Source organism: Vanacampus margaritifer, chromosome 2 (assembly GCF_051991255.1).
Source record: "Vanacampus margaritifer isolate UIUO_Vmar chromosome 2, RoL_Vmar_1.0, whole genome shotgun sequence".
In the NCBI taxonomy this organism is placed as follows: domain Eukaryota; kingdom Metazoa; phylum Chordata; class Actinopteri; order Syngnathiformes; family Syngnathidae; genus Vanacampus; species Vanacampus margaritifer.
Window position 1 is genome coordinate 46,757,257 of NC_135433.1, and position 15,401 is coordinate 46,772,657.

The 15,401-nt window shown below is 39.9% G+C and overlaps 1 protein-coding gene across 11 annotated transcripts in view; it reads left to right on the forward strand.

Annotated features, from left to right (window-relative positions):
* Nucleotides 1–15,401, forward strand: part of adgrl2b.1 (adhesion G protein-coupled receptor L2b, tandem duplicate 1) — a 162,881-nt gene that overhangs the window by 70,358 nt on the left and 77,122 nt on the right. For 8 of the 11 annotated variants that reach the window (XM_077556547.1, XM_077556551.1, XM_077556549.1 and 5 more), the window contains exons 3-5: nt 2,688–2,901; nt 12,688–12,797; nt 14,704–14,718. In XM_077556547.1, coding sequence (XP_077412673.1) covers nt 2,688–2,901; nt 12,688–12,797; nt 14,704–14,718 — 339 coding nt within the window. The remainder of the gene's footprint in view (nt 1–2,687; nt 2,902–12,687; nt 12,798–14,703; nt 14,719–15,401) is intronic. The other 3 variants (XM_077556548.1, XM_077556557.1, XM_077556558.1) reach the window with 1 other exon arrangement.

The following is a 15,401-nucleotide window of genomic DNA, read 5'->3' on the forward strand; positions in this document are numbered from 1 at the left end:
CTATCCCAATAACAACCACAATTACCCGCAGCGTCCGCAGAACCCGGGCGGGATGGCGGCTGATAAAACACAGAGTGGAGTCAGCGGCTTAACCGCCAAGACTAATGATCACCACGCCTGCCATTCCTCACGGAGGGACTGACGGGTTTATCACAGCAGCCAAGGAAGGAATGCATTTCACAGGGTATTAAAATTCGAAAGGGGATCCGTCGCACGGGGGAAACGTACGTCATCTGCCTTTGTGACCTCTTTTCTCCGAGCCGGCCACTCGCCATGTGACACATCCATCAGAGCTCGAAGGCAAGACGGCAACGCTGTCGTAAACGGGGGCCCGGCTATTGATTAGCTCGTGCCTCACTGACCCTCTCCCTCCACACCCACGTGGATCATTCTGGTCAGAGGCTATCGGTGCATCAATTAGGGGGAGTTTTCTCGCCATCTAAAGGACAAATTGATTCTCCCTCATCTTGGTTTCATTAACGACTTTCTTGTTGACCTGTACTTGATCAAGTACTGACAGATTTGGCATCAGAATATAATGCATGTATAATCATGTTTTTTTTTATTTTTTTTAAATAAATCTTGTTGTTAATTTCAAGGTGCAATTATGAGCCAAAAACAGTAAAAATATTTCTTTGGACATACACCGATCTTATATCCTAAAAAGCTCTTTTCGACCATATTTCTTCAAATAGTGTACCGCACTCTTAACTATTTCACTCCCAGCCATTTTCACTGAAGCAATTCCCTTTGCTCCCGGCTGTTTTACTAGATTTTGCCCACAGAGTATTGTTTTCTATTGCTATAAATACATGGAATCTACCAAAAGAAAGATTGGTCTAAAGTATATTTGTATCCGTTTCCGTTTTTGCAGCAATTAACATTAGAATAAGCTAAGTTTCATCAATATTCACATTCCTGATTAAAACACTGGGAGAAAGAGCTTGTTGCAACATGGCCCTGGCTGATCTCTTATACTTTTTTTGTAGTAACTACCATCGCTTTAAGCCACCTCTTCATGTCAGAAGCTGCATCAAAGCCTTCTGTATGTTCTTGCATAAAAAAAAAATAAATACGTTTTTTGGAGTGAAGGACAAAGTATTAAAAAAATCGTGTTTACACGTTTTTGGGTTTGAATGAGTTAAGAGAACGGATTCTCTGCAACTCCCATACACTGTGCTCTGGCAAATGAGTGTGCTGTGAGAGATCAGGTGTGCCACAAGAAATTATCAAATTTCATCTACGTAATTGGTATGAAAGCTGTTGTATTATTTATTTACTAGGAAACAGTTTCCGTGCCTCTGTAGGTGCTGCTGTTTTGGTTAGCGACACAGTCAGCAAATGGGCTCAGAAGCTAACTCTATTAAGTGAGACATTTCCTAATGAGGTGATAAAAATCGAAGTGAAGTCGCCTTTGTTATTTTTTTTTTAGAAACATTGGCCTCCTTCCACGACAAGCGTGTGCAGTCCTTTCTGTCACCTCCGCAGCTTTAACGTTATATTTTCCAACATGTACGTTTTGCAGGCGTAGGGTTTTGTCACGGTGACAGGCAGAATAGCGTCTAGCCTCTTGGAGAGGAATTTCAAGTCGGAGTCACTTGGAAACTTTGAGCGTTTCAAGCGACGCTAATTGCGTCGGGCTGCGGCTGTCAAAAGCGTGAGGGTAATTAGAATGAGGGGGCAAAATGAACCCGGGGTGGTAAGTGCTCCTGCGTGACAAAGCTCGGGTTAGCCAATGGGGCTGCGCGAAAGGTAGCAGAGTGAAGGAAGGGCTAATTAGGAGCGAGAGAAAATACCGACGCCGGCTGCCCCCTCGGGGGCCCACGATTGCAGCAAACAGCGGCGATTATTGACAGTTCACGCAGCTCTCTGCTTGCACTCCGTAAATGGAACACATTTACATGTTCTACTAAGACGCTACCTAATGGTTTTTTTTCTTTTTCTCAGAGTTGCAGACAGCTGCATTTTTTAAAAACTTTGGATCATTTCAACCCCAGATAATAGATTTGCTATTCCCTTTTTTTCTCACATCTTTTCTTCTCTCTCTCTATAGCCCACTCTCTCTTTGTGAAATGGCGTTTTATTATTCAGAAAAGAGAATACTCCGTAATAGCCAATTTCACTCTAATGTCCTGGAAGGAGGGTCATTTTTTGCAATGAAAAAGCTCATTTTCTCCCCCGCTTAGTGCACTTATTTGGCCACACTCACATCCTCGCATTTTTTCATGTATGGATTTTTTGTCGTGTGTGGACTCCACTTTCAACTGACTACCCAGTTAAAAAAAAGAAGAAGCTGTTTTTAGACTCTGTTCTTCATGTATTTTTGGTCTTTTCTCGTCATTTTGCTTTGCAGAGCAAACAAAAACATACAAACCCTCACTCTTGAAGTCCAAGGTTAGCAATCGATGCTCTCTTAAGGGATGCCGTCTTTCTGCGCTTCTATTTACTCAACATTTTATGAGGTTACCCTTAGCCTCCAGGAACTTTGATTTTCATCTTTTAGCCATCTTTTAAAAAATTGTTCTTCCCTTATGCCTGCATTGCTTTCAGTGACCGAAATGTCGCGGTAAGCACTGGACGGCTGTCGCCTATTCATTTTTATGTCTTTCTTTCTTTCTCACCACATGGTTTGAGGTTCACGCAGTAGCCGAGGTTGTAAATATTTTTTTCTTTCTGTTTCCTGTCAGGGTTCAGCCGAGCCGCCCTGCCCTTCGGCCTGGTCCGGCGGGAGCTCTCGTGCGAGGGCTACGCCATCGACCTACGCTGCCCCGGCAGTGATGTCATCATGATCGAGACGGCTAACTACGGTCGGACTGACGACAAGATCTGCGACGCTGATCCGTTCCAGATGGAGAACGTCAACTGCTACCTCCCTGACGCTTACAAGATTATATCACAAAGGTGCGTGAGAGGGGACGGGTGGAGTTTGACGTGAAACTCATAAAAATGTTTTGCCCCTCAATATAGCGGATGTTTTATCCACATAACACAACACATTTCTTTCTTCCATCATCTAGTTGGATCGCGACAGGAAACATTGTATTTTTAAGTTGTCTGTCTTGTCCTGTCTTGTTTTTAACAATGCTTGACACTGAAACTCTTTCACACAGAGATCTTGCGAAAAGCCAAATCCGAGCTATAATAGAAGATCCAGTGTTTTAATCTTTAACGCAAAATCAAAGTCATTTCCTATTTGCAGTGCAGAAAGCAAGCAGGTCTGTAAAGGCACACTTGGGTGAGTTTGGTGTGGCGAAAATCCCATCTCTGGGATGTAGGAGAACAGGGATTGTGAGTGTCACGAATGTTCATCTGGATGAAAGGATTGATAGGATATGAGAAAATTCCTTCTACGTGGCAATTGAGATGTGTCATGTGCTCCATCAAGGCGGGCTTGTTGTCATCAAAATACACATCGACGTCTGACCAAACCACACAAATGTTAAAAAGCACACGCTGTAAATTTAAACTACAACAAAAGTATAGACACTTAAATTTGTTCTAAATTTATGACATAAATATATAAATGTGCTCATCAATAAATAAGCAAATTAAGTGCAGATAGCCACCAGTACAAAATTGAAAAAAGGCTTGAAATTGACAAAAAGCGTTTTTAACGCTTGGAGGAGGTGGATTTTTCAGTGTATCAATTAAAAAGGAAGAATGTAAATTTTGGCTATGGAAAAAGTTTTGCGTATAAACGATGACAGGACTGGATACCATGTTGCACATTTTGACTGGATATTACGTCACATGTAAAAAAAAAAATTACAAAAAAAAATGGCAGCGAGACAATAAAGTCAGATATGGATGGCGGGGGCACGAAGAAATTTAAATATTTCTGGAATTAATAAAAGAAGCTACCATTAATGTTTTGTTAACAGTCAGCCAAGTGTCTTCTGGCAGATAGACATTATCATATGATGTCATCTCATGGCGCAGTCTCCTCTTTTATATTCGAACAATAAAAACTGAATGGAAACTGGCATAAGTCACATACTCGCTTAGCATATTTTCACTAAATTAGCTTAAAAATTCTAACCATTTGGATGGAAACCCCATTATTTTTTCTTAGCTTTACCCATCCCACACTCTTTCAACACCTTTATACTCATTAAAACACACTTGTGAATATTCCTTAGCGTCTGTTCGCACTCTCTTGCTAACAGAGTTCTCCAAAGAGGCAGAAGATACCTTATTTTCTCACTGTTTGTTTATCACGCCCGGTTAAGTTTACTGTAAAACCAGCACACAAAAAAGAGAGTTAATCATAACATGTTTAACCAAACAGTATAATTTCATGTAAATTCTGCTAGCTTAATGCTAATGTAGCACTGCTAACATATAATGTGAAATGCCATTGACAGCATAACAAATTAGCATAGGTGTACGTAATTCTAAACCTTCAAAAACCACACAGAGCATCAACACTAACAAAGCATACAACAATTCGTAGAGGCATACATTCTCAAACAAGGAAGAGGTTTCATCAAGTTTTTGTTGTTCTTCACGCTGCATTTCTATAGTAGAGTTTACTCTGAAGGTATGTAACTCTAAATTCAGACTTGCCTGTAAACTTTAAAAATCCTGAAAAATAATCTCTTAAAAATATTAATTTGAGGTTGTGCGTCACTTGAAATGTACATGGAAATGGACCTTCGATATCCACTGCTACACATTGCAGTTATCTACAACCGTTCATTTGTGGTGTCTGAAGATTGCATTCAAATTCTTTCCCCACCAAAACTGATGGGATTAATTCTAGACAGGCAGGAATTGACATCCCTTTGCAGCGTGCTGCCACCGCCGTTTGAGTTATTAAAATTAGTGCAACTCCCACAGACTGTGTGTGAGTCACCCAAAAGCCTCCTAATTCCCCATCTGGGGCGCCCGGCTTGCTTTGTTCAAACACTTGTACCGCATTGAAGTGGCTGTGCCTCAGGTAGCAGGCAATGCTCATCACGCCGCCTTTCATCCCGCTTACCCTCTCACAGGATGTTGCCTCTCTGTCAAGCGGCAGCGGCGGCGACACTTCACTGCGCTCGCCACCCCCAGAGGTGTGTGGATTTTTAAAGGCCAGCGGACGAACTATTCATAAATAGTAACCAGCAAAGTTCAGCTTGTACGCACCGAGCGCCGTCCTCTTCAGCTCAATTCTCGCTATCTCCCACCTTTCGTCATGACAGAGAACCATCGCTCGGAAATAGATCCGAGACCCGCCGTCTCATCCTATCCTTCTAAATTTACATCACGAGTCCCTGCTACTGACGGCATCTGCACACACCCCACCACGGGTCGACCGCTGCCCGCCACGGCACACACCTCATCTGTCGACGAGTTAAACTCTCCGCTCCGCTTCAAAACGATATCGCTGACGAAATCTCCCTCGGGAGCTCGTGAGCGACGGCAAGAAGCAACTATCCGAATTCATTCCGACGATTGAGATCGTCAGGATCAGAGGGAGTGACCGTAATTACGGCTGATGCGATGACAACAGCCCAAAAAGCTTCGTTCGACTTTATTTGAGCTTCCTTGGAGCTTTGCAGAACAAAGAATACGAACTGAAACAAAGAAATGTTGAGAGTGTCACACATACCAAAAATTAAGTCAAATTTGAGCATTTTCCATTCTTTGCTTTCAAAGTCAGCAAAAGCCTGATTATGACACGTGACTGAATGATTATCCTGCTGTGTGGGGTGTGTTTAGTTTTTTCCCCCCTCTACGATCTGATCTCAATACATCCAGGGTCGTCAATTGTAAATATTAAATGTGTTCAATAGTGCTGCAATAATTTTATTATTTTTATTATTATTTTTAAGTCCACTCAGTTTGAATGTGAGTTGAATTTAGTGGATATAAATACAAAACAAAATTAGCTTATGCTAAACGATTAGCAATCGTGATTAGCCCTGAATAAACTCGAATCACTTACTTATTGTACTTTTCCTGAAAATCTGAAACATTATTTGATCAAAAATATTAAATGGTAAATGAAGTGCACTTAAATAGCGCTTTATCATCATCATATGTTTACTAAGCGTATTCGCTTGTTTCGTTCATAAATATTCGGTTGTCTAAACCTACAATGGCCGTTGATGCAGCATACTAACCGCACAGAAAGATTTTGCAAATAACTTACTTTATGCTCCAGGATCCCGCGCCGTCACCCTGGTGTTTTTCTTTGGTTCCATCCCATTTTAAATTCAGAAACATCATGAGTACTCTCTATTGTAGCTTTTGTTAGATTACATGTATTTTTGTAATCTTTTGCGTGTTCAAATAAATCAGAGTTGAGATTCTTGTGAAGAGGGTCCTTGCAAGGTTCTTTTAATACAGAGATCTCTGGTCACACAATTGTATATCACCTAAGCAGTGTCATCCAATATGTATGTCCTCTTGTTGAAGACACAGCACTTTTATTAAAAGCAGTGTTTTACAGGAAAACGCCTCTCCCCTCCCTTCAAGTACAAAAATCAGATTAGACTTTCTTTCAGTATTCTAGCTCGTCCTTGAACTTTCAAAAACCGGATTTCTGACGAACAGAAACTAGACTTCTTGGATAAATAAAATAAACTTATTAACTTTCTCATTTCTGGGAAAAGAGAACAAAAGATAACAAAAAGGACAAAAGCATTACTCATCAAGTTATATTGAGTGAACATAATTACGCCTACATCTACACATCTATAACTAAATTCAAAACAGTTCAAATATAAAATGAAACAGTAAAAATGTTAACAATGTCAACACTTTGTACCTGATAGTGCTACTAGCGAATGCTAACCTAGCCAATGGTATTGCGAAGTGAGTTTGTTTCTAAGGTCTGCCAGGATCAGCCTTTGCGAACTCCCTTGCGTCTATTGTTAAGTGCATTCTGATAACTGGGTCAATTTGACTCGGTTATTGCACATTTGGTGGCGTAAAACCGTAGTAATAGTCCTTATGGCAAATGCTGGATAGCTTAGCTTGCACGCTACAAAAAAAAAAAAAGGAATCACCGTATTGGGAGGAGTGAGTCTTGCTCTATGTTATAGTAGATGGCGCCTTCCCTTTTTTTTTTTTTTTCTGGAGAGCTCAGTATTGCTCATTCGGTAATTTTACGGATTTGACATGTCATCATCATTGCTCTCCAATAGATGGCGCCTTCCTGCTGCTGTCGCACGTAGGGCCGCCATCTTCCGTGTGTTTGGCTCCAATAATTTAATTAGAACTCTTTTATTTGTTTAGCGATTTTGACGCGGATTGTTTTGTTCCAAATAAGAGATGTAGCGATGCTAATTTTCTCCCTTTTCAGTCTAAAGAGACCACAAACAAACCCTAAGAAGCATCTTAGTAGTGGTGAATGCCGTCGGAGTCCGTCAACAATAAGTGTCCGTGCGGAAACACGAAATATTGGTTCGGGCAACTTCTAAGTGCCGCAAATATGAAAAATAGCTTTGATGCATGCATTTTTGCGTCGTCCAATTTTTGTGGTCAACCCAACCGACCTGGTTGACTTTTTTTCCCAGCCCTAGTGTTGTAGTGTGAATCCTTTTACTTTGGTTGGCTCTCAGCATTATGGTATTAAAGGGAAAGCGCTAAAATGATCTTTAAAAAAATATATATTTCTTTGGGTGAATATAAACATTTCCCCCATTGAACATATAGAACACTTGAGACAGAAGAAATGTGTACCATGTTAAGTTTCAATAAAGAAAAATGGATATTAATGTTCTTCTTAGTAAGTCACAGTGTTCCATCACTGGTGAGCTATTTTTAGAACAGACCTGTGGGCTACTCATATTGTCCTTGGGACTAACTAGTAAAAACGAAAGAGAGAAATTACACGATGCCACAGGGACTCTGGAAATTACAAAAGAAGACCAAACAATAGTAATAGAAGAAGCTAGGCTAACTGTTAACAATCAGAGTCCGTGGGTTAGACTGACAACACGGTTGACCGCACAAAGAATTTGGATTTGGAACTGAAATAATGAATAGGTTCAACATTTACGATTGTCAGGCCTGACTATTTTCGAGCAGATAAGAGAGATAAAATCACTCTTGGCACATCCCGAGCCACAAGCTAATCGCTCAGGATAACCTTTTAGACACATCCGGCCTGACTTGGATCAGAAAGTGGGGGGGGACATGCTAACATTCCTCCTGAATGTTGGTATGTGTGTGCCCTGCTTAAAATTATTCCTAAGAGCCCATTTTCCACAAAAGTCAAGTGGTTGCTTGTCCAAATGCATTAGACAATCAAAACCATCCAGACAAGTCATAGTCGGGGTTTTGTGCAATTCTTTCACAACAAACTCACTCAAGCCTGTCTTTATGGACCTTGTTTTTTTGTGCAGTGTGAACAGAAAAGCATTCAATTGTTCAACATTTTAAATAATTCATCAATGAAGAGCATTCCATTACTTTTATCCACATTTTGTCTGCTGTGGCCCAGCAATAAAATGATCCGCAAAACCAAATAGTGTGTGTGAACATTTTCTAATGCCGTCTGGTATTTGCCACATCTTCTCTGACCCACTCATAAAGCAGCTGAATAAATCCTTCCCTTGCCTGGTCAGAGGTGCAAAAGGACAGGAGATTGAAAAGGTTTTTTTTTTTTTTTTTTTTTCTCCCACCACGAGAATGAGCTCAGTGCAATAGAGCTGCAATCACATGCAACAGCAGCCAAGTAGGAAGAACCCTTAGTTCAATAGTGAACATTTTTTATGCCTTGAAATGAGCAATTAATAATATTTTACCAGGCAAGCCGTGTAACACAGCAGCAGATATTACAAGTTAATAAAGCGACGAGCTGTACTTACTGTATAGGAAGTAGGCGTTCAAGCAGCTTGATCATGGCGGGGTACTTCTATTTGGATAGATCTACATCAGCTGTTTCGTCCGCCTATAACTTGTCCCATGGACAAATTGATTTTGACTTGGATTGGATTCCATTCTTTCATTAGAGAAAAAAGTATGTTTCTACCTTATTCCGTTCTTTAGTAATCACCATTTGAAAATAGGTCATTTGAGTGACATTGTGCGAAAATGAGAAAACAAGCTTTTTGTGAAAAGATACATTTTCTGCACAACAGTGACTTTGACACTAATCTGATTTAATGTGACAAACGCTTTGCTCATTCACGTCATCCTTGAAAACGTTCTATTTTCCTAAGATCCAACATGTTTTCATGTAATTTGATTCTACCGGGAGCCCATAGAAAAGAGATACAATGCTGCCACCTGCTTGTCATAGTTAGTAGGTGTTTTGGGATTTCACAACCCCATTGACAAAGCAGCGCTGCCCATTGAGTGGAAAAACAACAACATAGTTGACGTCAATTGACGTTATTGGCGGTATACAGTGGGCATGTCATTAACGTCAATTTATGTTTTTGCCGGTAAAAGTGTTAACATGTTGTAAGAGTATAAGTAAGTATAGTATAAAGTTATTTGGCTTTCTTTTTTTTTTTTTATTGTTGTCAATGTGGATGCTAATGTCTGGTAAAGTCAGTACAGATCATTGACAGCATTTCTTAAATTCTGTTCCAAATTGCACAATTCTACAAATGTCTTCAAAAAAGAAAAGGACCAAGGCAACACCTTAAAGTTGATCAACAGTACGTTGCCATTCCAGCGCGTCAATCAAAATGTTCTCAGAGAGAAGTGGCCACTAAACTAGTAATGTGAAAATTAAGCTTCATGAAGCTTCACGAAGCACTTGCGATATTTTTTTGGTCCTCTCGATGGTGCTCTTGGTTTAAATATAAAAGAGTGCAATGGGAATGGATTAAATTTCCACTGCATCTTTAAACTAAAAGTGCCATCTCGAGGAGGAAAAAAATACTGCGAGTGCTTCATAAAGCTTCATTTGTCCATCACTACACTGAACCTGAATTTTATCAGCTGGTTGCAACTAAAAGACTGAAGGAGTCACAGTAAATGTCCTTGAAAATGATGATTAAAAAGTGCAAAAAGTACTGAGCAGTTTAGAGAAGGTCAAATCAAGTTCACCTCTAGCGCATTTTAGGTAAGGAAAGCCGAATGAATATCCCATCGTTTTCTGAGTGTCTTTAACGCAAAAGTAGCATGTTTGGAAAAGTAGCCTTGGCTTTTATATACAGTACATCCATACAAGTACATCCAGCATATAAAAGCAACCATTTGCCCTTTGTGTTACATGTTGTACAAAACGGTCCCATTATGATGCCTGTTGAATGACTAACGACTTTTTTTTAAACATTCCCTCCAATGTTTAAATGTCCGGCTTACTTGGCGGCTGCTGACCTTGTGAAATATTCATCTCAACCTCACAATTTTTTTTTCCGAGTGTGTGCGCCTCACTTGTCCGCATTATCCCCCCACCATCCCTCTGCCTCAAATGAGCTCGTTTGATGTGCTAACATCGCCCCCCCCCCATGCCCTCCATTCCTCATTTTCCAACTCCAACTTAACTTGAACTTTACTTGCACCCAGAAACATTTGCAAAAACAGGGAAACTTTTACAATTGGCCCAGCACGGTATTGCCGATCTCTTCTCCCATTGATGTCTTTTCTGCTCACAAGCAGGGGGAGCGTCTCCGCTCGCTTGTCTGTCTGTTACATGTCACAGCCACCTGCCTTGTGATGCTTTAACGAATGTCTTCCCTCTCCATAGACGCAGATGTTAGCGGAAATGCCACCGCTAATACCTGACATGCCTTTAGCTGCTGTTTTTCATGAGCGCTCACCTTGCTATCTCCGCACTTATGCACACGACAGCCCTTCTGCAGTGCTGCTTTTAAGTTTCCCAGTGACATCAGTCATTGTTTACAGTGATGCAAATACCATTTTATTTTGTTTAACTCATTTGCTCCCCAAAACGTTAAAAAAAAAAAAATTATGCTAGAGCATACAGAAGGCTTTGATGCAGCCTCTGACCTGAAGAGGTCGCTTAAAGCAATGGTAGTTACAAAAATGGCCAGCAGGTGGCAGCAGTGTATAAGAGATCAACCCGGACCATGTTGCAACAAGCTCTTTTCCCCAGTGTTTTGAACAAGTTTATAAATAATGATACAACTTAGCTATATTCTAATGCTAATTACTGCAAAACGGAAACACATACAAATGTACTTTTTTCCTGATGAAAAAAGAGACTCTAATCTTTCTTTTGGTAGCTTCCATGTTTTTATAGCAATAGAACACAATATTCTGTGGTCCTTGCAAAATCAGTCAAACTCCAGTAAAACAGCCGGGAGCAAAGGGGGTTGCTTCAGTGAAAATGGCTGAGAGTGAATGAATTAATTACTATATTTGCGTAAGCCGATGATATTATCCATCCATACATTTTCTATACTACTTCATTAGACAAGGCGAGGGTGGATTCCAAGATTAGAACCACAAAGTTCAGAACTCAGAGACAGATGTGCTAACCAAAAGTCCAAAAATGCAGGTCCCGTCCCGCCATCCTTTTTTTTTTCATGTGTAAGTCAATCACACAGTTGTCATAGTGATTTATATGATAAACCCAGTAAAAGCAAATTTAACTGTTTAATTTCTTATTACTTACTACCAAATTCACATTTTAATTTTCATTCGTATCCGCCTCTAATCGGTAGCAGGCGTTGACCAGAACTGAAACCGCTTCCTGCTTTCGCATCTAAGAATCATAGGAAATGTAGTCCTACTATCCACTGCGGCAGCTGTTCGTCAGTCAGACAACGCAAGCTGACCTTTGTAGCGGTATATTTCCAAATATACAATGTGTGACTGGCGCAAGTTAAACAGCATAGCCAGCTTCCAATATTTGTGAGGACAGAGCAAAAAAATGTATATAATGGTGAGTGCATTGCCTTGTTTAGCACTGTTTAACTGTCAACCAAGATAGCATTTAGCATTAATGATCATCTGTCACTATCACGTTTTCTTCTATGGCACTGCCATCCCTTCAGAAAAAGTTTGGCAGAACGCTAACTGCCTTCCCATGAGAAGCTAATCGTCGCTAATGGTCATTCCTGTAAATCCTAACAAAACAGATGGGCTCAAATGTACGAAATCAGTCACATAAAATCTGAATCAGTCCTTTGTTCACAAAAAAACAAGAGAACAACACTTTGGGATAAAAAGTTTATCACAAAGCTAGCTATTAGCCTAGCTAGCAGCTATCACAGGAGTTGCCTTGTTGAACACCAACAAACAGACTCACTTAAATGTACAACAGCAGTCACAGAATATCCAACCAAAGTGTTAGTGGGTATTGAGAAGCGTAACACAGCAATCTTCACTCTGTTCCTTCTTGTTGAACATCAACAAACCGACTGAAACAAATATAACACACCAGTCACAGAATATACACTCACAGAATTCTTTTGTTTACACAAAACTACTCAGCACAAGGAACAAAGCTTTTGGGAAAGAAAGTTTTGCAGAAAGCTACCTAGCTAGTGCGAGAGCAGTCTGCATTTCCTTCTCATCAAACATCACCAAACACACAAATGTTCGGCACCAGCCACACAAGATCTAAATCAAGTCACATCCTTTGTTTACAAAAATGTCCTACCGGCTGAGAGTTCTGTCAGGTCAATGTCAAATTTTAGGGTGCAGAAACTTGAAGGTAGCACCGTATGTCGTCCTAATGACGAGCTAGCGCCACCCGCGACCGCCGCCTGTGCCTACTGATCTCTCTGCGGGTGATGACATCTGTGGTCAATCTTGTTTTATTCCCTCTAGGTGCAACAACCGTACGCAGTGTGCGGTTGTCACTGGCTCCGATGTCTTTCCTGATCCATGCCCCGGCACCTACAAGTACTTAGAGGTCCAGTATGAGTGTGTTCCCTATAGTAAGTATCACCACCATGATGATGAATGACGCTGTTACTGTTGCTGTTGTTGTTTTTGTTGTGTGTTATTTTGTATCACACGGCTGTCGAGTACACCGTAACTATTTATGTGTTAGGGCGCCAACGTGTAAAGCTGATGTAATTTTATGGCAATTATTGGCAATGGCTCGCCAGGGATGACTGCGCCAATATGTAACGATGGTGGGGGCTGTGGGGGGGGGGTCCACTCGAGTCGCAGCTTGTTTAGGAGGTGCTAAATATATTATAACTTCATTTCAGCTTGAAACTGCTAGTTTCTCCAGGGCGTATTAAATGTAAACGTAAATATATTTGTTAGTTTTAATGAAGTCTATCTATTTTTTATATGAAAAATAATAATAAAATAATTTTCAATGTGTTTTCAATAAAAGGTTTACTGTCAGATATGGAATTTAGGTATTTTTGTGGTAATCAAGATAACTATTTACATATGATTCTTTTTTTAAATTGTTTTCTTTCATTTTTATCAGTGACTTTACAATTATGCATGTATTTGTTTAATTAATTTAATTCACTTTAAATATTTTTATGTTCTAAGCAATAAGTAGTTTTTACATTTGTTTCTAGAATTTGTTTTGCATTGTAATTGTGTATTGTGTACAGCTAACTGTAAATATAGATATTTTTAATTCATTAAAAATATTTTTTAAATAATTATAGATTTTTTATGTAATATTGTATTATATTTTAATTGTGCCCCCCACCCCACCCCCCTCCCATAGTGTTGGCATAACCAGATGCAAATCTAGATTTAAATTGAATGAATTATATATTTTTGACATCATAGTTTTTTTTAAATTTTAGTTTATTTTTAATGGGATATTGTATGCTATGTAATCGTATTTTTTAAATATGATGTATATTGTGTAAACCTACTACTTACTGCAGTTGTCTGTTTTAATTCATCACAATATTTGCCTATACAAACAATTCTATGCACCTTTTTAAAGAGTAAATTGTTTCATTAAAAAAGTTTTAATTTGTATGCGAATAAGAATTTCTTAGCATATAATGATACATTTGAAAAAGACAACACATTCATTTTGCCTTGTGGGATTTGCACAGCCTAAATCTCTTAATTATCGCCATTACTGTAAGACTGGAAAGCTACCGCGCAAACTTCTACTCTGTTGTCTAAGGATAGAAGAAGAGATAATTCCATACCTTGGTGAATAAAACAACATGCTATATTTGGGATGTCACTTTCATTTTGCCGGATTTCCATTTCAAATGTAACCGTTCAATTCACTTTGGTAGCTGTTTGAGTTCTAAACGGCAGTCTGCGTTTATGAAGAGAGTAAATCCGGCTTAAAAGCTTGTTTGAGACAAGTTTATTAGAGCGTAGCCCAGGTTCATGTGCGTCCCTGTGAAAGTGCTTTGCGTTGATGAATTGTAAACACATGCGAGAAATATTCCTTTTTTGTGTGTGTTTCCCTTTTCTTTCAAACAGACCTCCCTTTCACCTCCTGCCACTAACCTCCTCTGCTGTCTAACCTGCAATTTTTCACGCAGCCGTTCCGCCGCCCCAGCAGCTCTGTCTTGCCGTAGCGTTTTGCGCCGTGGTCCCATTTATTTTGTTTTTAAAGCTCGTATCATTAGCACCGTGCTTTTAAACACGCATCTATTCGAATCATTTTTATCGCCAGTTTAAGAGATAAAATGTGCATGTCTGTTCATTAACTAACATCTTGGTTTTCTTTTCCTTAGCCTCCTCCACCCCTAAAAAAGCAGCCAGTGTGCGGTTCATGTCACGGTCGCCTCTCTCATAGCTAATTCTCTCCTTGTACCTGCCAGATGACTCATGATAACCTTTCTCTCCCTATTTTACTCCTTTTTTCTTTTTTTTCTTTTTCACCGCCTGAAATAGAAGTGGAGCAAAAAGGTAAATAAGTGGCCCAGTCCACTGCCACTAACCTCCTTCCACCTTCCTTTCCCTGTCTTCTCCTTGTTCTGTGGTGTTGAGTACAGCCACCCCCGCCTACACACACACACACACACACACACACACACACACCTCCCACGGACAAATCCTAAACTCATAGGAGGATTGTTTGCACATATGGACTCCCAAATTTTTCAATGATGAATCAATGGAGCTTTTTTTTTTTGTGACCTGAAACACAATTACAAAAACAGATGGTTGGGTGCTGATTTTTCCAGGGTCTCTGGATTTGACATTTTATGAACCCTTGAAAAATGAGTGTTTGTATATTTCCTGCTATTTACAGGGTTCACAGGGTAGTTTGTATGATGAAACTTTGAAATGATATCATTTGATAGATCATTATCATTCGATCCTAAAGGGCTTTCTAATTTTGCCTTGTCAGCTTCCGATTGGGGCTCATTTCGGCTTTTTTTTCCCCTTGTTGGACTTCGCCAAAAGTGCTGTTCAGTGTTGGGCTTGGGTCCCTGAGGCTATTTAATCCACCAGTTTTTGCTGTCCAAGGACCCCCTTCATTTGCTATGATATGAATATCTAAGATGTAAAGGCGCTCAAAGAGCAACAAACCTCCCTTAATCCTGTATTTAGTTAGTGTGACCCAACTTGTGCAGTATATATACTGT